Source organism: Cebidichthys violaceus, unplaced genomic scaffold (assembly GCF_023349555.1).
Source record: "Cebidichthys violaceus isolate CVI_PGR_0920_01 unplaced genomic scaffold, fCebVio1.0.p SCAF_22, whole genome shotgun sequence".
Taxonomy (NCBI): Eukaryota; Metazoa; Chordata; class Actinopteri; order Perciformes; family Stichaeidae; genus Cebidichthys; species Cebidichthys violaceus.
In genome coordinates this window covers 9,914,485-9,939,352 of record NW_027176395.1, presented here as the reverse complement: position 1 = coordinate 9,939,352, position 24,868 = coordinate 9,914,485, and the positions used below count along the sequence as shown (strand labels likewise).

At 40.0% G+C, this 24,868-nt stretch overlaps 2 protein-coding genes across 5 annotated transcripts; one reads left to right on the top strand and one right to left on the bottom strand.

Moving 5' to 3' along the window:
* Positions 1-204: 204 nt before the first annotated feature.
* Positions 205-4,949, top strand: klhdc2 (kelch domain containing 2). Of its 4 annotated transcripts, none has more exons than XM_068717826.1 (14): positions 205-347; positions 992-1,272; positions 1,371-1,450; positions 1,558-1,675; positions 1,801-1,913; positions 2,089-2,173; positions 2,359-2,442; positions 2,533-2,613; positions 2,752-2,810; positions 3,002-3,111; positions 3,198-3,270; positions 3,395-3,482; positions 3,568-3,620; positions 3,709-4,949. In XM_068717826.1, the coding sequence occupies exons 1-14, from the start codon at positions 266-268 to the stop codon at positions 3,830-3,832; spliced, it is 1,431 nt and encodes a 476-aa protein (XP_068573927.1). In that variant the 5' UTR covers positions 205-265; the 3' UTR covers positions 3,833-4,949. The 4 variants fall into 4 exon arrangements, with proteins under 4 accessions (XP_068573927.1, XP_068573929.1, XP_068573928.1 ...); XM_068717828.1 differs by having other exon boundaries at positions 960-1,272; XM_068717827.1 differs by lacking the exon at positions 205-347 and adding an exon at positions 354-737.
* Positions 4,869-24,868, bottom strand: LOC137877747 (ribosome quality control complex subunit NEMF). Its single transcript, XM_068717821.1, has 32 exons — positions 24,719-24,868; positions 24,550-24,618; positions 24,084-24,186; positions 23,658-23,783; positions 23,337-23,491; positions 23,141-23,208; positions 22,923-23,006; positions 22,716-22,789; positions 22,557-22,627; positions 22,379-22,454; positions 22,091-22,231; positions 21,687-21,895; positions 21,438-21,596; positions 21,294-21,357; positions 11,069-11,157; positions 10,846-10,949; positions 10,686-10,748; positions 10,469-10,581; positions 9,578-9,635; positions 9,401-9,459; positions 9,201-9,321; positions 8,872-9,115; positions 8,697-8,739; positions 8,177-8,226; positions 7,813-7,954; positions 7,293-7,370; positions 6,892-7,110; positions 6,729-6,764; positions 6,041-6,147; positions 5,916-5,959; positions 5,756-5,835; positions 4,869-5,205 (listed from the first exon to the last, which is right to left on the bottom strand). The coding sequence occupies exons 1-32, from the start codon at positions 24,775-24,777 to the stop codon at positions 5,128-5,130; spliced, it is 3,186 nt and encodes a 1,061-aa protein (XP_068573922.1). The 5' UTR covers positions 24,778-24,868; the 3' UTR covers positions 4,869-5,127.

The following is a 24,868-nucleotide window of genomic DNA, read 5'->3' as shown; positions in this document are numbered from 1 at the left end:
TTGTTCATATTTGCAAGCAATAGACTATTGATGTATACATGGCTGTTCATCAAAGGTGTTTAACAAAGGAAAGACCTTTACTTTGAAAATCCGTTGTCAATGTCGTTTGTAGTTAATTTTTTGGGGAGTCTTCATGGATGACTTGACTGTAAACTTGTTTTATACGAGCTCCGACAACCTGGGAGGGGTTAAAAAACATTTTTCACTCCGACCTTATCAAGATGGCGGATTGAGGAGGTCGACAACTTCCGGTCGTGCCCCCTGAATGCTTGTGATGACCTCAAACAAATGGCGTCGGATACCGCTTTTTGAAATTTGCAGGAAAAACAAACTTTTGAAAACACAAGGTAACAACGGGTGCGATTCAACTCTACTCCCTACTGTAACTACATGTAGGTTTAGCCTCCATACCAACGCGACGAATGTAATTTTAGAGCATTTTTCTCACCGAATCTTTGGAGTTCTTTGTATATTAGAGTTTACCAACGTTCTGGAGCTAACGGCGTCAACCGACGAACAGCTGATAATGTGCGCGCTATATTGACCTGCTAAGTAGTTTAGGGAACTTTTAATCAAAAATTCCAGTCAGACTAAGTCTAAGACGAAAGCTAAGCTAACAATAATTGATTTAGTAACCTAAACAGTTAAGCTAGCAAAGTAGGCCAACAGTAATCGTTGTGCTAGCTAACGATAGCTGTCGCTAACAAAGTGACTAACGGTGGACTACAAAGTTAAAGGTGAGGATCTAATGTTTGTAGAAACTCTATAACTTACACAGTTATGTGTTCGTTCTCATAAACTAACAGCTGACAAGTCATTGTGATGATACTTATATTATTTCATCATATTTAACGTTAGTGTTTTAAAGATTGTGGGTCGTTTTGTGTTTGTTTTTCTTAGTTTTTTGTAAAGATTAGTTAGCTAGGTTAAATCAATTAACCCTATCATCACCATCCTAGGTGATTCTCTTTCTCGCTTCTTGCCCTGACAGGAGACGGTAGAGACATGGCAGAAAGAGTGGCGGAGATGGAGGAAGATATCGGAGATCTGCCAGCCGGGGAGGATGACAATGACTCAGACAGAGATGAAGATGAGAGACTGTTTGCTTGGATGGTAAATGACGACATGGATGAGGACGAGGATGAGGTGGAGGACGAACAGCCCTTGGACACCGAAGCATCTGAATCGTTTGAGTTGGATACCCCAGCTGAGCGCAGTGGTCACATAGCAGTGATTGACAGAAACATCATGTATGTTTGGGGTGGATATAAGGTATGACGTTTATTAGATACATGTCCTAAAATCGACATTTTCAGTATATTTGTGATTTTTCTGCACATTTACTTAAAATGCATTCTCCCTGTTATAAGAATGCTCAAAACCACGGATTCTTTGACTTGTATCTGCCGAGAAATGAGATCTGGATTTACAACATGGAGTCTGGAGTCTGGTAATAGCTGTTACGTTAGAGTTGCACAATGATGCCATTGTCCTCAGCACTGGATTTATATGATTTGCATGCAAAGTAGACAAATAAAAACACCCGATTGTTTACAGGATGAAGCATGTAGCTGGAGGCAACCTACACACATCCATGTCAGGCAGCTGTGGGGTGTGTGTTGATGGAGTTCTCTACTTATTTGGAGGTCATCACGCCAGGGGAAACACCAACAGGGTACAGTTACATTAAGCAAATTTCTTAACACTCTCACCTGTCTCATATTTATTCATAGGACTGTGAAGCAGGTTTACCGTTTGCGAATATTTCAGAATGCCTGTATTTTGTGCTGTGCTTTGCAGATCTATCGCCTGCCCCTTAGAGCTCCCAGCCTTGTTTGGGAGGAAATGAGGGATCTTAAAGGACTTCCTCCATCCTGCAAGGACAAGCTTGGTTGCTGGATTCAGAAAAATAGGTGAGGGATGACTACCCTTTTCCCCCTGGATTTTGATGTTAACATTGTTAAACATCACGCACACTTCAGAACCATGTTTGTTTAATACAAAATAATAAATCCACAAGAGAAGTCACCGACTGTTAATCTTGGGAGAGATATTTTAAGGTAGTTTTGTCTGATATTGTTTCCACAGACTTATATTCTTTGGGGGCTACGGCTATGCTGCACAAGGACTTCATCAAGGGACTTTTGAATATGATGAATCGTCTTCACTTGTGGTCTGTAAACAACAACAAAAAACTTCACATGACAAACACTGACTGACTTGCATCTTTTTGTCGGTGTTTATTTCTAAACTGTATTAGTTTAAATAAAAGTATTTCATTGCAAGTTAGACAAAAAAACCTGGAGTGTCTATTTCCTGTAAAGACATTTGATGATGTATTTTTGTTTGCTGCTGCAGTGGGACAGCCCAGGACGAGGTTGGAACAACCACATCCACGTACTGGACCTGGAGACATCTACATGGAGCCAGCCCAACACCAGGGTAAACACATGCACAACACTACCAATTTCACTTGCAAGTGAAAAAAATATTTGACATTATCTATTCTCTCTGTGGTACGGCCTGGTGTAGGGAAACACCCCATCACCCAGAGCAGCTCATGCTTGCGCCACAGTTGGTAACAGAGGCTATGTGTTTGGGGGACGATACAAGGTAAGGAAATTAAAACAAATTCAAGGTGAAGGTGTCTTAAACCTTGTTGTGAATTATTTTCATATGGTTGATATTACCTACCTGTTCACTGTGAAATGATTAATTTCAACTGCCATCTCTTTCTCCCTTGGTCCACAGAACTACAGACTAAATGACCTGTACTACATTGACCTGGACACATGGGAGTGGCATGAAATGTAAGTGGTGGTCTTTTCTTTTATGTAGGTCCAACTACAGAGTAAGACAATAGTTATAAATCGTTTAATATCAGGTCAAATTTTGCTAATCTAATTGTGCCTCAAAAGTTATACATTTTTCTTCCATCTTTTCCATTGGAACATGGTCACTTTCGAGCATTCTCTCCATGTCTTCTCTGACCCTGTTGTAGGAGCGTTCCCCAGCAGGGTCCTGTGGGCCGCTCTTGGCACTCCTTCACTCCTGTGTCACCAGACCACATCTTCTTATTTGGAGGTTTCACCACAGACAGAGAGACACTGAGTGAGTCTGACACTTGTTCTGGAGTAACAAATAATTCCTCGTCTACCTCAAAATGATCGCTTGTCTAATAGTTATCTGTTTTTCAGGTGACGCTTGGCTGTACTATGTGAGCAAAAATGAATGGAAGCCTTTTAAACACAGTCACACAGAGAGCCCGAGGTAATCCTCACATCAAGTTTCAGCTAAATGACTCCGAGGGAGATGACCACTCATTTGGGTATGTGTTTCTGAGGGAACATAATGTATTTGGATAATTCTTCACATTGTGCTGTGTGTATTTCAGACTGTGGCACACAGCATGCTCTGGTCCTGATGGAGAGGTGTTTGTGTTTGGAGGATGTGCCAACAACCTGTTGTCTCATCACAGAGCTGTAAGCTGCAAGTCATATGTTAATATAACATACATTAAATGTTTTCTACTGAATTGAACTAAACTTTTTTTTTTTTACTCGACAGGCTCACAGCAACGAGTTACTGGTTGTCAACGTTCAGCCCAAATCACTAGTTCGGTGAGTGTGAATTTATTTTACACCTGAAATTGAGATGGTCTCCTTTTTTATTATTTTGTTCTCATATTGTCCTTTCCCCACTCACCAGTTTCTGTATGGAGGCCGTTCTGCAGCACAGGGAGCGTTTGTGTAGTTACTGGGACTGCTTGCCGAAACACCTCCTGCACAGCCTCAAACAGAGAATGGCACGCGTCAACACACTGGGCTCCTAGGCTTAGAGGAAGCCATCAATCTTGTCCAGAGGATTACAGGAGACTATGTATGTATGGATGGATGGATGGATGATATGATAGTCCTATTGAAGCATTAGTTTAATGTGTGTGGACACATAAAACAAATTCTCTAAGCAATAGTGAACAGCTGTGGAGCTGTTGGAAATGGGACCTGACAGAGAAAGAGAGCAGAGGTCCTGCACTACTTTTGAGTTAGTTTATGTTCTGATTTTAAGCAGGACTTCTTTCATTTCTCCATCTGAAAAGCTTAAATATAATGTTTTTATTTCTGTGTTCTAAGATAAATGGATTGCTACTTCTGTACTGGATACAACAACTTGATTTGATAACTGCAAGTTCAGGAAAGCTGAACAGTGCTTCTGTGTTTAAGATTCTGGGGAGTTTTGTTGTTTAAAAGGTACAGTGTGTAGCAATTAGGGGGATCTCTTGGCAGAAATTACATATGTATATTAAAAAGGTATAACCAAGAGTCAGGGAAACAGTTTTAGTCCTTTAAAACGAATACATGCCAGTCACTTGTTGGGATTGTAGTTTTTAATTGGTTTTCCTCAAAAATGTATAAAACTTAAAATATGAGTAATGTCTCAACACTAAACACAGTGGTGCGAGGCTGAAACAGGTTTGCTTTAACAGCGCAGATTTCTTTTTTTTTTTTAAGGAGCCTGTTGCTTCAATGATTGATATAACTTACGTTTGGCATGATCTTGAATAGTATAAGTTCTCACAAACCTAAAACTAGCGCTTTGTTACACAAAACTATCTCCTCTGAAGCCACAGAGATGTTAATTTGTATTTATATAAAAATGTATTTATATATTTGTGAGAAAATGTGTGAGTTCTTTATTCTGAAAGGCTTTTAATGCCTTTTTAAATTGTCATGAGTGGTTCCGGTAGCATTTAAATTTTGTTTAATCAATAACTTAAATACGTTGAGTGTATTGGATGTTGAGCCACTTTGCACTGAAATGCCTAATGTCGGTAGGGCTTTGTTTGTATTTGCCTGGTTTGCACAATGTTCCCTTTGGTGTTTTTTATTGTAGAATACAATGCATAATTTTCATTCGTACTCAAAGAATAAAACATACCATTAGCTGTGTTCTGTTCAGCTTCAGTTCTGTTTTTTCATTTCAAACAAATTGTTGGTCAACACATACAATCAGTATCTAAGCTAAAATGATTGATATTCTGTACAGTGATGATCAGATCTTGTAACGCTCGTGCTTGAAATCTAGGTGAAGTCGGCAGAGTCCCACAGTTCTGTGTTCAACCGTCTCTTATTTCTTCTTGACAGCCAGCAGGTTTGGAGCAGACACTTTAACTTTGCCTGGCATATTTCTGGATAGATCAGTATCCTGCAACACAGGATGATATCAGAGGGGATACAGTTTTAACTGTTAAAATCTTTAGATGTTTTGTTCACATACTATACCAAGACCTTCTTGCATATAATATGCCAACTCTAGACATACTATACTATGACTTTTTATGTTTTTTTCAACAAACTTTTTTGGACGTGCAATACTAATACTTTTTTTGAGTTACTTATGTCTTTTGCCGACTTACTATATTGTGGCTTTTCTATGGCTTTTTAAATAAAAATGTTGACATTCTATACTATGATTTTGTATTACTTTTTTCGACATTGTATTAAGACTTCGAAATACTATAGTATGAAATTTCATTATTTTCAACAAACTAAATGATTTTTTTTGTACACAAAGATGTACATTTAAAAAAAAAAATGGTATGTCATCAAAAAAGCTATACTATAAGATGTCATTAAAAATCATAGTATGTTGTAAAGAATGTCACAAAAAGACAGTATAGTATGCTATAGAAAATGAAATATAAAGATAGTACTATATGTCAGAAATTGGCATAAAAAATTGCAGTAAACTTTACCTTGACACTGCGGAACAGGTCTTTCTCTCTGGTTGAGGCATCTCTGGCTTTCATGAAGCTGAAAACTGCAGTGCGTGCAGCTGGTACAAACAAAGAATAACAATTTTTTAAAGCATTCAGCAAAGGCTTTCTGAATATTAGAATGGATCACTATTCTTACCTTTTCCTTTCTTCTGAGAACCTGGTGTCAATTTCACCTTGTGTCTGTGGTTAACAAAACAAACTTATTCAGCCACTGCAAGCTTCCCTTTGTCACTTAAACACAACAAGATTAATTGCACATACTTGTAGTTGGAAAGGGCAGTGTATGGAGCACAGACTGGCACAGCAAACAACAGCACATCTTCAGGATGAGGCTGGCCCGACAGAGAGGTGAGCAGATCCTCTGCTTCCTGGGGCGGCACAAAGGAAAACTAAAGTTAAACTAATGCAGAAGTAAACTGAGTGTTGCCTTAAAGGGGCAGTGTGTAGCATTGTGGGGGGGATGTATTCGCAGGAATCAAATATAATATTCATAAATATGTTATCCTCATAATCACCTGAAACTAAGAACTGTTGTGTTTTTGTTAGCTTAGAACAAGCCCTTCATATCTACACAGGGAGCGGGTTCACAAAGTCTCCCGTGTTGCACCACTCTGGAAAGAGTCTTTCAAGTTCTCAATTTGTGAGACTGCGGTAACGTGAGCCGGAGGATTGAAACCGTGGTACTGCCAGCAGCCATCTGACTTTGCATTCGGTGGCTCACGCTACCGCAGACTTGGAAAGGGAAGAGTGAGCGGAGGGGTATTTGGTTGGTTGCAATCTGCAACCACACCATTAAATCCTGCACACTGTCCCTTAATAAACACTCATTTATCTCCAAAATGTTCTTTGAATTATTTGAATACTGTACATACATCGTAGACAGAATAATGGTTTCTTTCTATTAACTATAAGAAGTATTTATTTATTCAAGTTTACATTAAGAACCCACCTCTGCACCAGGGTTGTCCGGGTCAGCATCATCTTCCTGAAGGACAGAACACCATTCAAAAAGGGATTACAAAACATATACGATACAAAGGTAACTTTGTTAAAATCACCACACATATAGTACACTTCAGACACTGGTATTGGATCTTCATTGTGTCACGTACCTTGTCCTCCTGTTCAGCAGGACCTCCTTCCTCTCCAGGCTGTCTCCCCTCATCACCCTCCCCTGCTATGGTCTGCTCTGTTTTTTTTGCTGCAATCTCCTCATTACGAGGTTTCTGGGGTTGTTTCTGAGGGGCTGGTTTCCTGACGGGTTCGTCTTTCCCCTTCCCCTTCTTTCCTTTCTTCCCCTTATCCTTCTCTTCCTTAGTGGAACCAGCTGACTACAGAAAAAAAGTGTTTACACCGTTATTCATTGTGTCAGTCTCAAGGACTGTGCACATGACAACTGTGTTGGCCTGAGTTGCAGTTACTACTAAAATTTTTACAGCTGGCGTGATGGCAGTGTCACTGGACAGAACATAGTAATGACTGCTTAGAGAGTAGTTTTATTATTCATCCTCACCCCAAGCAGCTGCATCATCAGCTCCCTGTCCTCTTCATCCTGGTCTTTGTACTTCTCTTTGATCTTCTTTAACTTGTTCTGCGGTGACAACAGGGAAGATATACACACAAAAACAACATAGATTGAAGTATAGGATCAGTTAAGGTTCAAGATTGATCCTTCAAATAGACTCACTATGACACGTAACACAATAGGTAAGGTATTGTTAAAAGAACTGACACTGTACCAATCCATTTTGTGATTGATGATTAAAAAAATTTGCTGCAGATTATGAAAAGAAAGATATGTTCCTACTCATGCTCTTACTAATTATACTGATGTTGTTTGTCTCCTAATCCCATGTACATGGTTTTATTCCTTATTAGTTTTAGTCCTGGAATTTGTTGTTCTCTTCTAAATTGTATCTCCCCAGGAAAGATTTGCAAATTCATACTTGTATTGCTGAAGTTGTATTACTTTGTTTTCTATTTGAACCTAAGAACAGAACATCTTATTTTATCTTATCAAACTCCTCTCTTACCTTTTGACCTCTCTTCGGTGGCGGCTGGGAGGGACCTCCTCCACCTTTGGATCCCTGATCGACTGCTGATCCAGCGGACAAAATCTCAGTCTTCTCCTCAGTGTTGCAACCTTCCTGTTTCTGCTTCTTCTTCTTCTCTTCTCTAGTAGAAAAAGAAAAAAACACCTGATTGTATCAATGACTGGACAATTAGAAAGTTATTAATTAAATAAAGTTTACATAACGCCTGTTACTTTTTTTTCTTAAACCAACCAAATGTCTCAACACTACCTGTTGCTGAAAGCCTCTCAGGTTTATGGTAGGAGCTTAACAGGAAAAAGTACATGTTGAACATAACTTCATGTATTTTATTCCATTCAATTACCTTCTTTGCTTGGCAGTCATGTGTTTCCTCCCCTGTGCGTCTAGCTCAACCTGAAGAGAAATTAATGAATCAACATGAGTATGACAGTTATGCCTTTATGATATCACCTAGATGAAAGTGTTGTAATGTACACTAACGCTAAAATGTTTGGGGTCTGAGAGGACTACTCTATATTTTGTAATTGTATGTCATGCTTTTCGGTTGGAGACAGTCTTCTTTACAAATAGATGTTATTTTGTATGAAGGGTTTGTTCATGGGGAACAAAACGCTGTACAATTTTCAACCAGACTGACTATTGAAAGGGCAGAAAGAGACAAAGATCCCTCTGAGCAACAGATGACTAAGAACAGAAGAAATCACCAGTGATTTTAAAAGGAAACTGGAAGCTTACCATTAAAATGTGTGCAGATTTAATAGGAACAGGTTCCTGTTTCAGTGGCAAGTGCACAACTATGCCTATAACAAGCTGGAATTAACAGGTGTGTTGCTTAAAGTAAAGCTTTTAGTCCAGGGTTTTACCTGAGTGCTCAGTTCCTTTTTGAAACCAGGGTTGTGGGTATTCCTAGAAATAAGGAGAGACACTTTGATTAAGTACCATTCATTGTTCTGTGCAATGATTGAACTATTAGGTTTGTAGAAAGGTGGGCAAGACCTTCTTATTCTTACAGTGTCAGCATTGTAATGGTAATGTTACCTGCTGGGCTGTAAATGAGACAGGGAGATAGTTGTATCTGGAAAGCTGAATTCTTCACTCTCCTCATTCTTTATCTCCTTTTCCTCCTCGCTGTCTTCCTCTCCACTCTTCTCTACCTCTGCCTCCAGGTTGTCCTCCTCAGGAACAGTGGCCAGTTCTCCATTCGCACCATCATTCCCCCCACCCATCCCTCCATCTCCTATCGCTCTTTCCTCACCCTGATCTTCATTACTGCTGTCATCACCTGCAAAGCAACAGAGTTAGCTACAACACCCGATTGTAGTTGTTGCATACACAGTAAATCCAGTCATTAATTTTGTGTCTGCTACCTATCAGCTCTTCTTCCTCCACTAACAGCTCGGCAGCTCTAGATGTGGCATCCTCCATGTCCTCCTCTACAGTTTTCACTTTTCTCTCCCCTCGGTGCCGAAACACACTTTGCTCATCGACCTGCACAGAGACAAGCGTGAAGTTAATTGTTTGAAGACAAATAATTAATTATGTACTCACAGCTCATGATGGTATGTACCTTGAAGAGAAATCCGAAGCCCATAATCAAGTAAGAGGGTGGCAGAAAGTTTTTCTTTCCTGGAAAGAAATATGTCAAATGTTAGGTCCTCTGTTAGATGCCATCATTTGCAGTAACACTTCTCTGGTGCCTGAGAAAATGTATACACCTTAAATTTAAAATTGTAGTGTGTCATACCTCTGATCATGAAACTTCCAGTGGTCAGGTACTCTCCAGTGGGAGCCGTCTTAGAGACCTGAACACAGATAAAAAATATCACGCTAATTAATGATAAATAATCAATGTCATAATTTAAGCATTTTACTGCTTGTAGTTTTTCATTTCCCCATGTCTGATAACACTCTTTATATCTGTTACCCTGTGGAGTTTTGGCCACTAGTAGCAATATGAACACCATAAGGAATGTAACAATAGACCATCAAAAGTAGGGAATAAGATGACCGGAAGACAGCAAACATGGAATGTAAACAATGCACAATTAAGAATAAAAAAAAAATAGCTTTGAAAATGTTTGCTGAGGATGGAAGTGCACTAATCACATATGTTAGACCACAACGATACACACAACAAGTTTGGTCAGAAACACTGAATGTGAATATAACTGTTTAAAATACCCTGTGGAGTTTTCTTGTAAAGGTTAAGGTGAGTTATGTCACACATGTATTAAATATAATACTTTCACACTAATCACACTTTTAAAATATGATGATAATAAAGAAACAGCAAACATGAAAATATACTTTGCCTCTTGGCTTGTTAGCAGCAAATATACTACCTTGTTTTCCCCCTTGCTTTAGCAACCCCTTTGAAGCAGTCATTTCATTTTAAAAGTATGGAACATGGTAAGTACATCATTCCCCATACATAAAAGTCGAATTATAATGGCCACTGTCCGAGAAATACATTGTAATTTAGATGCTACTTATATAAAATGGTATCAGTAGTCAGTGTGTGAGAGGTACAAATAGTATATATATATATATATATATATATATATATATATATATATATATATATATATAAACATGAAAAGCTGGAAAATTCAGTTGCCTGATATTGATGACTTACCTGATGATGATGAACCCACCAAGCGCTGGTGATGATCTTGGCATCCCAAGCAGCACTGTAGCACACAGACATAGTGCCAGCTTCTGTCAGGGTACGAGGAGGGATGGGGACACCTGCAACAGGAAGATAGAGGGGCAGAGACAAAGTGGAACAAGTAAAAATCAAGTATGTTCACAAAACATCAGGTCAAATAGTGGATGGAAATGCACAGGTTTACCTGAGGGGTTTTTGATGACACAGCTAGTCGCTCCATGGAGGTCGGCATGAACATAAATATCACCTGACAGAGTAAAAGGCACAAATGAGGGGATAAACCAGCTCCATTTTGAAGCAACTTACTTTTTAAAAAGGTAAGAGTATATAAGGTCATTTATTACCAGCACGGAGGTAGCGTTTGACAATTATCTCGTTCTGCTGCTGATCCCTTCCTGCGATGATGAGATAATTCTCTGAGCTGATGAACCACAAAAACTTCTCAAACCTGCCAAATGGGGAGAAAGGATGAGAGGATGAAAGGCTCCACTGCTAGTCATGTACATATAAAAATACTGTCTTCAAGTCTGACTATGTATTAGGCACATATGGTTATGTGTTACTTACCAGTAGACTTTCCTGGCCTTCTGAATGGTGGTCACAGTCTGCACCTCTTTCAGTGTTTGCTGTGTTTTTTTCTCTGCAGATTTCATAGCCTTGAATGACATGAAAGTAGAAGAACATTGAACAGTATACAGTGGTTATAAACAATGATCCTTAGAAACACAAATACTTGCGCTGATCATAATGATGTTCCTTATGGGGTCAGATCAGTCTCAATAATTGCAAATACACACAGAAAGACTCATAAATGCAAACAGAAAGATTCACAAATGCGCACAGAACAATTCACAAATATATTAGATTTACAAATGCACACAGAAGGATTTACAAATAAATTTGACTCACAAATGCACGCAGAACAATTCACAAATACATTCCAATGCACACATTAATAAATTACGATATATATAAATGTAACAAAAAAAATCACAAATATATTTCTGCATTTGAATGTATATGTGTGTGGCTTTTTCTATTTGTTTGTGGATTTGTACGTATTTGTTTGTGGATCGCACTGTATTTGTTTGTAGATCGCTCCACATTTGTGTGTGGGTTTTTTGAGACTCCCCTGACGTCTCAGGATTCGCAAATGCGTTTTTTTCAACATGGACCTATCTGTAGCCAATCAGATGTCAGCCTCATTTTCAACCAATCACATGTGCGCAGCTTCCCCCTCCACTTCCCACGAGGCTGCCAGCTGTGTTCACACCAAACGCGGTGCGAATTATTCCCGCAACGAGATTACATACAAAGTCTATACACAGACGCGATGAGACTGGAGTGACGCAAATTTGCGATGGCGCGGCGCGGCGCGATTGACACAAATTCGCTTCAATCGCCAAAACGCCCCAAACGCGTGAGTTGAAATTTTTCAACTCTGGCGAAAAAATGGCGTGACGCTGCGGCGCGATAGCCTATCAGCGTTGAGATGTTCCTCCTGTCATAACTGACGTCCTGCCGTTGTTGAATAAGGAAATACATACTGTATCCGTCTGTGTTCACCCAGGGCTCTACGAAGGGACGTGCGGTCAGGGGCGCATCATGCAAAGTAAAAAACAAATAATGCTGTAACAGACTGTCTCATGTTTATCGTTTTGTATTGGATATGATATGTCCCTTCAGGGTTGCCGTAGAGGAAAAGCAACTCCCGCGTCAAAAACTAAAATAAAGAGAGAAGCCGTGGGCTGAACGAGATGTCTGGTCTCCTGACTCCGCTTATTACTGTCTTATAAGTGCCCCTCATACACGAACCCAGGACGCTCGGTTACAATGCTAAAATAAAATGAAAGCTGCAAGCAGCATTGATCGGGCCCTCGCATCTTCACGCATGTCGAGGGTACTGGCAGGACTCTGGTTGATGTGGTCATTCAGTTCTGTGACCATCATACACTGCATGCACGAGTTTGACGCTATTTACTGTGGTACCAACGGCATAGCCAGGTAATTTTGTCAGGTCTTAAGACTCAAATGTTTTGAGTGTATCTCCAAATACAATCCTAAATCTAAGCCTGTAAAGATTGACAAAAATAATTGTTTGTGAATATGCTTTAGTGTAACATAACAGACTGTCAAAGTAAATGCAGGTCTCAAAACCGACTGTTTGTTTGTGCAGGTAGCTCTGACAATCATTGCTGAGTGACTCAAAGCGGGAACGGTTGAGGAGAAATGTTCGAACGTTCTCCAAACATCTCACTTTGCACATATTTAGATCAGAGAAGTCTTATTTTCTGGTGGTGTGGCCAGGAATATTTAATAAGTTCATTGTTTGGACAGCTGTAATTTTAGAATCCTGCTTACGACCATGGTTGCCAGAAGGTGGCGCTATGAGCTAATATTGGCATGCTGGAGTTCTAAAGTCTTGACAGTCATCAAGCATGTCAAGTTTGGAACAGTTTTGAAAAAGTACAGTCGAGTTACAACAGCTTGATGTATGCTGGCGAACCATGTAAAATGGCCGCCACACCACGTTCTCAACATTCCATGAAACCTCAAGCTTTCTATAGCTTTCAATCACTAAGGTCTATAGATTGTTCTGACCAATTTTTTTGTTGATCTGATTAATTCCCTAAGAGGAGTTTGTTAAAGTAGAGCGCCTAGAAATGACAAAAAAAAAACACAAGAAATTCACACAAAGTTAAAAATGGCTGACTTCCGGTTGGGTTTAGAGCATGGTCCCAAGAGACTTTTTTTTAGATCCACATGTGACATGTGCCTGCCAAATTTTGTAAATCTATATGAAACGTAATGCGAGGGCTCCTTTGTAGAAATTTTGTAGGGGGCGCTATCGAGCCAATTTGCCACTCTGAAGCATTAAAATCATATCAGATAACTACATTCAGGATTTTAAATGTGTGTGACAAGTTTGATTATGTTTTGAGTATTTTTAGCCCCACAAAAACACCTTTGTTTTTCATGGCGAAGAATGCGTCGCCACAGCAACAGCCTTTCAAGAAACAACAAGCTTTGAGTAACTTTTAATCACAGAGGTCTTTAGATTGTTCTGACCAAATTCTAAGTTGATCTGATTAATTCCATAGGAGGAGTTTGTTAAAGTAGAGCGCCTGGAAATTGCAAAAACGACACTAGAAATTCATGCAAAATTCTAAATGGCTGACTTCCGGTTGGGTTTAGAGCAAGGACCCCAAGACTATTTTTCAGTCTACATGTGATACACCTGCTTACCAAATTTCATACATCTAGGTGAAACGTACTGCGAGGGCTGCATCGTCGAAATATTCTAGGGGGCGCTATCGAACCAACTTGCCACTCTGAAGCATTAAAATCACATTACATAACTACATTCAGGATTTTAAATGTGTTTGACAAGTTTGGTTATGTTTCAAGCTTTTTTAGCCCCTCAAAGACACTTTAGCTTTTCATGGCAAAGAATGTGCCATGGCAATGGCCTTTCACGAAACAACAACCCTTGAGTAACTTTTCATCACAAAGGCCTTTACATTATACTGACCAAATTTGAAGTTGATTTGATTAATTCCCTAGGAGGAGTTCGTTAAAGTAAAGCACCTGGAAATTGCAAAAACGACACTAGAAATTCATACTAAATTCAAAATGGCTGACTTCCGGTTGGGTTTAGGACATGGCCCCAAGAGACTTTTATTTAAGTCCACATGTGATACATGTGCGTACCAAATTTTGTTAATCTATGTGAAACGTACTGCGAGGGCGGCTTTGTCGAAATATTGTAGGGGGCGCTATTGAGCCGATTTGCAATTCTGAACGAATAAAATCATATTATAGAACTACAATTTGGCCTTGTGATCTGTGTGCCAAGTTTGCTTATGTTTCGAGCATTTTTAGCTTCTCAAAATTACTGTCGATTTTCACGGCAACAGCGTTCAACGAAACATCAAAAGCTTCATGAATTGGCATTATGAACTTCTTACACTTGTGTGGAATTTGATGTTCATCAGATTTATATACTAAGAGAAACATGACAAAGTATAGAGACTTTAACTTCCTGTTACCACTAGGTGGCACTATGACTATTATACAAAATTGTTCTGTAGATGTCTTCAGGACCGGAGACTCATTAAACATGGGAAATCTGGTAAAGGTCTGATGATGTGGAGGCGAGTTACATCAGTTTATTTGTTCACGACGAAGGATCGAAATTTGCAGAGCCGCCACGTCGCCACGCTTCAACAACTTCATTACAATTTTCACAATGAAGCATTATCAAGGTCTTAAGGCTTTTCTGACAAAATTTGAGAGGGATCTAATTAATCTGTGAGCAGTAGGGTGTCAAAGAACACAACCTAAGACTTCCTGTTGCCACTAGGTGGCGCTATTACTGTGATTCTAAATTGTCATATAGATGTGTTCCGGGTCAGGATCTTGTGACATATGAGAGATTTGGCGCAGATTAGACAATGTACGACCAAGTTACAACAACTTCCTGTTTCATGGCGAATGGTGTTTTTTTGCCGCCACGCCACGGACACATAATTCAATAACTTTTTGATCTTTGAGTAACATTTCACTGGCAAGGTCTCAAGAGCATACTGACCAAATCTGAAGGCAATCAGGTTTAATCTCTAGGAGGAGTTCGTTAAAGTATGATGCCTTGAAACAGTCCAAAAACATCATAAAATTCAAAATGTCCGACTTCCTGTTTGGTTAAATGAAAAACTCCAAGAGGATTTTTTGTACGTCCCATCAAGTTCCACATACCTACCAAATTTCATACAGCTAGGTGAAACTTAATGTTGGGGCTATTCTATAGAGCCAATTTTTCATTGTGCAGCTGGAAACACCAAGCATTCTGCGAGTTTCGCAAATTCTGGCTTGTGTGCCAAATTTCAAGATCTCACTAGTATCCCAAGCACCTCCTTTTCCCCTTCAAAGACATAGAATAAGAATAATTAAAGCTGCAAGCAGCGATGTATGGGCCCTCGCACCTTCCCGCATCTCGGGGGTACTGGCGGGATGCCGGCAGATGCAGCCGCAAATGTCTTTGACCATCGGACTCCGCGTCCCGGAGTTTAACTTATTTTTCCCGCTGGACTCTGCGATGCTGGAATTTATGTAATGCAAATATTCTACCAGTTCCTGTATCCAATATGTGGCGCTAGAGAACACGCGCAAACATACATTATGTTGCTCTACATCAAGTGCAGACCACATCATGTAAATGTCATGCAAATCGGATTCCGTCTGTCACATAACGCTGACTTCCTGTTGCCAGTAGATGGCGCTACGACTTTGAGTGAAAATTGGATTGTAGTCATCCTTAGGCAATGACTGTTATCAAGTATGGCAAGTTTGGGACAGATTTAAGCAAGTCCAGTGGAGTTACATCAGCTTGTTGTTTAATGGCGAATCACGTAAAATGGCCACCACACCACGACTACGCCATTCCATCAAACGTAAAGCTTTAAGTAACTTTTAATTGCAACGGTCTTTAGATTGTACTGACCAAATTTGAAGTGGACCTGACAAAGTCCCTAGGAGGAGTTTGTTAAAGTATAGCAAATAGAAATCAAGGGAAAATTCACACAAAAATTAAAATGGCCGACTTCTGGTTGATTTTAGAGTATGGTCCCAAGAGACTTTTCTTTAAGTCTATATGTGATACATGTGCCTACCAAATTTCATACATCTAGGTGAAACGTGACTATTTGTTCATCCTAAGCCACAGAAAACTGAGCTTCCATTTCACGGTGAATAATGCGTTGCCATGGCAACATATTTTAACGAAAACTCACAAAATTCATGATGAAGTATCATCAATGTCTTAAGGCTTTCCTCCGAAAATGTGAGGTCCATCAGATCAACTGGCTAGGAGGAGTACATCAGAGTATAAAACGTGTCATTTCCTTTTGCCAGTAGGTGGCGCTATGACTTTGAGAACATTTTGGCATAGAAATGTGCTCAAGCCTGAAATAGCATTATGCATAACAAATTTTGGGCAGATTGGACAATGTACCTTGGAATTACAACAACTCCCTCTTTCATAGCGAATGGCACAAAATGTGAGCGAAGTGGGCGCACGCCAAGTCAAGGTCGTTCAATGAAAACGCACCATTTTGATACATTTTCATCACAAAGGTCTTTAAATTGACCTGACCAAATTTGATGTTGATCGCATAAACTCTGTAGGAGGAGTTTGTCAAAATACAAAGCCTGAAAACGTAGTTTGATGGGAGTCGCATAAAATAAACGCCACAGCTACGCCATTGCATCAAACATAAAGCTTTTTAATCACAAAGGTCTTTGGATTGTACTGTCCAAATGTGAAGTGGCTCTGACAAAGTCCCTAGGAGGAGTTCGTTAAAGTATAGCGACTAGAAATCAAGGGAAAATTCAAACAAAAATCAAAATGACTAACAAAATAATTTCCCCTCGCGGGATCAATAAAGTTAGTATCTATCTATCTATCTATCTATCTATCTAAATGGCCGACGTTTGGTTGATTTTAGAGCATGGTCCCAAGAGACTTTTTCATATGATACATGGGGGCTGCTTTGTTGAAAATCTGCAGGGGGCGCTATCGAGACAATTTATAACGACCAAGCCAAGAATCCACATGAGATTTTTAATTTCATCACCTACGACATATGTACAAAGTTTCATGAGTTTTTGAGTATCCCAAATCACAGAAAAATCTGCTTGCTTTTTCATGGCGAACAAAGCGTTGCCACGATAACAGAGTTATACGAAAACTCACAATATTCATGATGAACTATCATCAATGTCTAAAGGCTTTCTTTCTAAAATGTGAGGTTGATCTGGTGAAATGGCTAGGAGGAGTACATCAAAGTGTAAACCTTGACATTTCCCTTTGCCAGTAGGTGGCGCTATGACTATGTGGAAATTGAGGCATGGGAATGTTTTTAGGCCTGGACTAGCATCCTGCATAAGAAATTTTGGGCAGATTTGACAATGTACCTTGGAGTTACAACAACTTCAATTTTCATGAAAAATTGACCAAAATGGATGCCACGCCACGCCAAGGTTGTTGCATAAAAACTCATGATTTTCATTATAAAAGTCTTAAGATCGTGCTGACCAAATTTGAAGCCAATCGCATAAATACTGTAGGAGGAATTCGTGAAAATACAAAGCCTGAAAAAGGGAAAAATGGCCAAAAAGAGCTAACTACTGTAGCGTCTTCTAGTGGCTGAAGGAAATGAAAATGTGAGGGTACGTTACAGATTGCTATGTGGACATTTGCCTCAAATCTTTTGATGATAGCCACAATGGTTTTAATGTGAGGTTGATTGACGTACAGAACCACGCCCCTTATAAGTTCATTGGTCCATAACTTCTTAACTTTTTTGGGGGGGTTTTGATGAAATTGAATGAATAATGATCCACGTCAAATTTGGTAGCAATATGACACAGCGTTTAGGAGCAGTTTGCAAAAATGTGTTTTTCACAAAAGTCAAAATGGCGGAAATCTGAATGGGCGGAGCTTCATGATTAGAGTGTACTGATTGTAGAGCAAATTCAAGTGAACATGTGTGTCAAATTTCAAGTCAATCGGACATGTCGGGTGAAGGGCGTGGTCTCTTAAGCTGTAGGAGGCGCTAGTGAGTCATTTTTTCATACCACAAAAAACGGACCCATAAAATCTCAAATTTTCACGCAGCCCTGATGTGCCTGTCAAATTTGGGGAGTTTTTGAGTATGATAAAGCCCTGAAAAATGCGATTTAAGAGGCGAAATAATAATAATAATTCTTTGAATTTCAATAGGGCCTTCGACCCGACTTTGTCGTGCTCAAGCCCTAATAATTCTTTGAATTTCAATAGGGCCTTCGACCCGACTTCGTCATGCTCAGGCCCTAATAAAACCCCTTACAATTTCAATAGGGCCTTCGCTGGCCCGACGTTGTCAGTTGCTCGGGCCCTAATAATAATAATCCTTACAATTTCAATAGGGCCTTCGCTGGCCCGACGTTGTCGGTGGCTCGGGCCCTAATAATACCCCATAGAATTTCAATAGGCCCTTCGCTGGCCCGACGTTGTCGGTGGCTCGGGCCCCAATAATAATTCTTTGAATAACAATAGGGCCTTCGACCCGACTTCGTCGTGCTCAGGCCCTAATTAAAAAAAATAATACCCCATAGAATTTCAATAGGGCCTTCGCTGGCCCGACGTTGTCGGTTGCTCGGGCCCTAATAATAAAAACTATTAGAATTTCAATAGCTCGGGCCCCAATTAGAATAACAATAGGTCCTACACTACCGGTGCTCGGGCCCTAAATATAGGTTATTTTGTCCATGGTTGATGGCGGACAGTTGAACGGCTTCCAGGGCGATAAGCCACGCCCCCTCTCCAGCGCGTCTAGCGTGATTCACGCAAATGAACACAAATGGTCCCCGGCGAGACCGGAGGCGCGAATGACGCGATTAACGCAGCATGAATAATTCGCCGCTGACAGCCACGTGGGGAAGGGGTGCTGCTCATGTGATTAGTTGAAAATGAGGCTGACATCTGATTGGCTACATATGGAGCTAAATCCAGGTCAAAAGTTTTGATCATTTGAAAAAATAATTTTAACCTGAAAGTTCAAGTTGTGGTCTTGAACATTGAAAAATACAGCAATGTATTCAAAATAAAAATAAGTGAATGAAAAGTTTTTTTGTATAATTTTGATTCAGTTCTGTAATTTTTTTGACTACATTTATTTTTTTCATTTTCATTTTGATATTTGAGGTCTTGTATTTTTCAGTTTCAGATATTATAATTTCAGATTAAAAAAAAACAACTTCGGTTTCAAATCTTTTTTTTCACTTTCAGATCGTTTTTTTCAGTTCAGACTTTTGACCCTGATCTAGCGTGTGGGGCGTGGCTTCAACTGAGAGGGGCATATCATCATGAGTGACAGCATAACAAAGAAGGCTGAGGACCGTCTTCAAGGCACCGCGAGAATTATGATTCAACACTTTCTATACAACATATTCACGTGAATGCAGTGGGGAAAAAACTGTGAGCGCTAGCTATCCTGAAGGAAAGTTCGGAGGGAACCAGCTACTGGTTCGATTAGTCTTTCGTCCCTATACCCAGGTCTGACAACCAATTTGCATGTCAGGACTGCTATACCCTCGCCAGGCCATATCCTCCGTGGTGGTGCGCCGCGACAGGCACTAGGTTGGCTTGGAAAGGCTTGGGGCGAAGGTGCTTTTCAGCGCTCCCCACCCAGATCTCGCCGCTTTCCGGGGCCGTGGACTAAGTGATCGCTGTGCCTGCTCTCCCTGGGGGGAGGGACGGGTCCCCAGCGCAACTGTCGACCGGGGCAGACTGTCCTCAGTGCGCCCTAACCGCGTCGCCAGGGTGGGGATTGGCTCAAGTAAAAGGCATCAGGGGTCTGCGGCGATGTCGGCAACCCACCCGACCCGTCTAGAAACATGGACCAAGAAGTCTAGCGCACGCGCGAGTCAGAGGGAGACGCAACTGCAAACCCCGTGGCGCAATGAAAATGAGGGCCATTGTGCCGGCCCCGCGGCGTCGGGCACACCACCGGCCCGTCTTGTCCGCACCATCAGGGAGGTTGAGCGTGAGTTTGTGCGATAGGACCCGAAAGATGGTGAACTATGCCTGGGCAGGGCGAAGCCAAAAGGAAACTCTGGTGGAAGCTCATAGCGGTCCTGACGTGCAAATCGGTCGTCAGACCTGGGTATAGGGGCAAAAGACTAATTGAACCAGTAGCTTGTTCCCTTCGATGTTTCCCTCAGGATAGCTGGCGCTCAGTTTTTCCCCCACTGCATTCACGTGAATATGGTGTATAGAAAGTGTTGAATCATAATTCTCGCGGTGCCCACGTTACCTGAAGGCAACGTGGTGGAGGACGGTCCTCAGCCTTCTTTGTTATGCTGTCACTCATGATGACACGCCCCTCTCAGTTGAAGCCATGCTGACTCTGATCTAGCGTGGGGCTAGATCAGGGTCAAAAGTCTGAACTTGACTACTACTTTTGATTACCAATGTTGAATGCACTTATTGTAAGTCGCTTTGGATAAAAGCGTCTGCTAAATGACTGTAATGCAATGTCATGTAATGAACTGAAAAAAAACGATTTGAAACTGAAGAAAAAAAAAACTTGAATCTGAAAATATAAAATCTGAAACTGAAAAATACAAGACCTCAAATATCAAAATATATATGACAGTGAAAAATGAAAAAAACAAATGTATTAAAAAAAATTACAGAACAGAATCAAAATTATATTCAACCCAAACAAAAATATCATTCACTTATTTTTATTTTGAATACATTGCTGTATTTTTTCAATGTTCAAAACCACAACTTGAACTTTCAGGTTCAAATTATTTTTTCAAATGATCAAAACTTTTGACCTGGATTTAGCTCTATAGCTATGTTGAAAAAAACGCATTTGCAAATCCTTTGTATACATACAAATGCAGAAATATATTTGTGTTGGGGTTTTTTTACATTTATATAAATCGTAATTTATTATGTGTGCATTGGAATGTATTTGTGAATCGTTCTGCGTGCATTTGAGAGTCAAATTTATTTGTAAATCGAATATATTTGTGAATTGTTCTGTGCGCATTTCTGAATCTTTCTGTTTGCATTTGCGAGTCTTTCTGTGTGCATTTGCAATTATTGAGACTGATCTGACCCCATAGTTCCTTGCCGATCATACAATAATTTGTCACCATAACTTTTAAACTGCAATAAATCTTGAGTTTGCATATGGATAAAGGCTTACACTTTTCCTTGTCAATAAAACAGCTTTCTTACCTTGCCTACTGCTTCAATAGTTTTATGTTCTTTCTTTTCAGCACTGCGTTTGAAGTCATAATACCTAAAAATCACAGTGACAGCTGTAAAAACAACACCACATAATGCTTAATTCTATGTCTAAAGGAATACATGTAAACCTACTTTTTGGCATTGGCATAAGCCGACATGCCAAGATCCACATCTACTAATGTGGGCTTGTTCCTTTGCAACTTCTTGTTCTGTCCTTTGTCTTTATTTTTTTTCCCTTTCTCCTCTACCACATCTTTTTTCTCTTCCTCTTCCTCAGAAATATATGGATTTCTAGAAAGAAAAAGATACGCATGAGCCAAATGGTGTTACAATAACCAGAGCGGTCTGTGGGACTCAAGTTTCTGTATCAGAAGTTCTCACTTTAAAAGCATGGTGATATGGTTGGTCTGCAGCTTCAGGTCCTTGATGGCGCAGGCCACTGGGTCACCAGCATCTTGTGCCTCTTTGACGATAATGCCGATCTCAGTCCAGTCCACCTGATTCGCCAGTGCACTGCGCACCACCTGCAGCGCCCGCTCTACCACAGGGAGGTTCATCTCCACCAGTTCACCCTTTATTCTGTCCACCTCCTGCAATACACAAGACCAGATTTCATGAATTTCAGCGATGTTGAGATGAAATGACTGAACTTCCCTTTCGCAAATGTCAGTTAATTCTTCTCAACAACACCAACATTAATGTTTCACAAATACAAATAGGAAAGCAGGAGCCATTCTGTGCAGCATTCACAGCAGACGCACCTAAAAGTTGGCAGTAATACTGACCTGGGTTTGGTGCAAGGCCTCTAATCTCTGCTCGTGGTCCCTCTTAACATTTTCCAACTTCTTCAGAGCCTGTTTCTCCTGCTGCAAGGCCTTCATGTCAATCCTCTGACTCTCCATCTTAGAAAAGAACTCATCCACTGCCTGAGTGAGAGGATCACATTGGATTCATAGAACAGTTATGCCAGAAGTATGAATTCACATTGTAAAGAAGAAAGGGTCAATAATATTTCCTAAAGAAAGCATCAAGAAATAAATAAATAATAAATAAGCAGTCTTGCCAATGTTTACCTTATCAAAAGTATCAAACTCCAAATAGGGGCTCTTTGCATGCTGGACAAAGAGGAATGGGTGGAATTCATCATATCTGAAAGTAGACATCATTGACGTAAATGAATTAACAATATTGTAAAAATTTTAAAAAATGCTGGGTATAGACACAAATTGTGTTGAACAATCCCGGACATACGTGAGCAGTTCTTCACTGGCTTTGCCCGGAGTTAAGCTTGGTTTCTTCTCACTCTTTTGAATGATGTAGCCCTTGAATTAAACCGAGCAGAGTCTTTGTGAATACAACAATCTATTACAGGATCCTCAAAATAAAGAATGCTAATGAAAGATCCCTTACTTTGCCACTGAAGTTTTCTGTTTTTTCCATATACGTTTCTGCAATCTGCAGGGCTTCCAGGATTTTAGGTGCAACTGAAAAAGCAGTCAGAACAAATACTGTAGTTACAGAAAACCATTACAAATAATGGTTTTGTTTTTTTTAATTATATCTAATCGTAAATTACAACCACTACATAAATCAGTAACCTTTATTTCTCTACGATACCTGCATCAACTTGAGTGTCAACTTTGACAGAGCCGGGCAGTCCCGCCTCTATCAAACTGTGTTCTATCAGAGTGGCTCCATAGGCTGGAGGGGTGTTTGGAAAAGACACAAAACAAAGTTCAATTTGTTAATTTACATGATAAAATATCTTAAAGACATTTAACCTCAAGTGTGTCTGTTTCAGGTCAACTTTTCAGAACTGCTGCCTTGCTACTTACGAAGGTGAGGGTTCAGGATCTTTTTAACTTGCTCTCCATTTGGTGCTTTGCTGAGGATTTCAGTAAGTCTGCATAAAAAAGTAATAGGACAACATTATGTTTCACTGGTAAATAAATAGTAATACATGTTTATTGAATTCTGATAGAAGTCCATCTAGTCCACAAACTCAACAAGTACGTATAAAGATGTAGTTACCGATCTAAACTGAAGAGAGGTTCAGGGGGTCGGGCGCTCTCCACAGGGTACCGCTCTCTTACAGCAATCTTAACATCTTCTGCCTCTGCCTCTGCTGTACGAAACCTCAGCAGGTTCAGGATGGTGTACTCATGGTCTGCAAGAATGACGTTACCCTGAAGATGCAAATACACACACACACACACACACACACACACACACACACACACACACACACACACACACACACACACACACACACACACACATTAATGTCATGGTTCTGGATCCTGGCTGAGAAGATCAGAAGTTTGATATATGCATCTCACAATGTTTTCTCACCCTGTCATACAGTTCAATAATCAAGTGGTAGGCAGCCTCATCTGAGCCAAACTGGAGGTCAACAATCCTGTCAATCCCAAGCTGCTTAACCTGGGCCAACCGCCGTGACCTCAGGTGTTTTCGACACTACGGAGAAAGTTGCTTTAAACATTCAGTTTTATTACAACTAATACATAAATAAGCAAATACAGGAAAATCACAATAACAGGAACCGTGTACTGATATTAACATATCAAATCTGTTTAGGAATAGGAAAAAAAACATGTCAAACGGTCTGGTTGATGTTCATCACACTCAACTTCAAGGAAACAATGGTTTCAATGGAATTCTCAGTGAAATCTCACTTGAATCATAAATATAAATATCATAAAAGACTACAATACGGTGAAAATTAAACAGTAATGATATTTTTAAAGATGTTCTTACTTTCATTGCAAAGCCCGAAGGCATCATGTTCTTGGGCCATTCAAAGTCTGTGGAGTGAATCCGAGTCCCAGACTCAATCAGGAGAATAGCTTTGATGTCAGGCCTGGGACAAAGACATGACACTGACTTATACATAATGCCTGAAAGTGGTGGAATATACCTACATAAGTAAAGTATATGTATTGAGTTCTGTACTTGAGTACAATTTTGAAATATTTTACTCCAATTTCATGCCACATGATACTTTGCCTCCACTACATTTCTCAGGAAAGTACTGTACTTTTTACATCACATGTCAGCTATTGTATAATTAGCAGATTATGATTTTGCATACAAAGTATATGGTGAGCTAAAAAAATAACAGTGCTTTATATCGTGGTATTGCTTCTTTACTGAAGAGCTTTATGCCATGGGACACACCATTACACTTAAACGTGTGGAGAAGGTTTTTATAAACTGTCCTTACTTTTGCAGACGGATGAGATAAGTCTTGTTGTCGATGTCATACACGTTGTTCACTCTCATGCCAATGTAGCTGTGAAAGAATAAATGCATGATCAACATCTGTGGACACATTAATATGAACGCTTGTTAGCTTAGACACACGGCTGGGATTAATAACACGTATCACCTACTTAGCACTGATCTCGGCAATAACTGCCCTGATATCCACGGTGGTGAATCTTGTTTTCATTGTGAACGAAAAGCTGACCACACTTAGAAACAATGAGAAAAATCACATTTCTAGTAGCTACACTAGCAAGAAAAACATGCAGGGAATTACT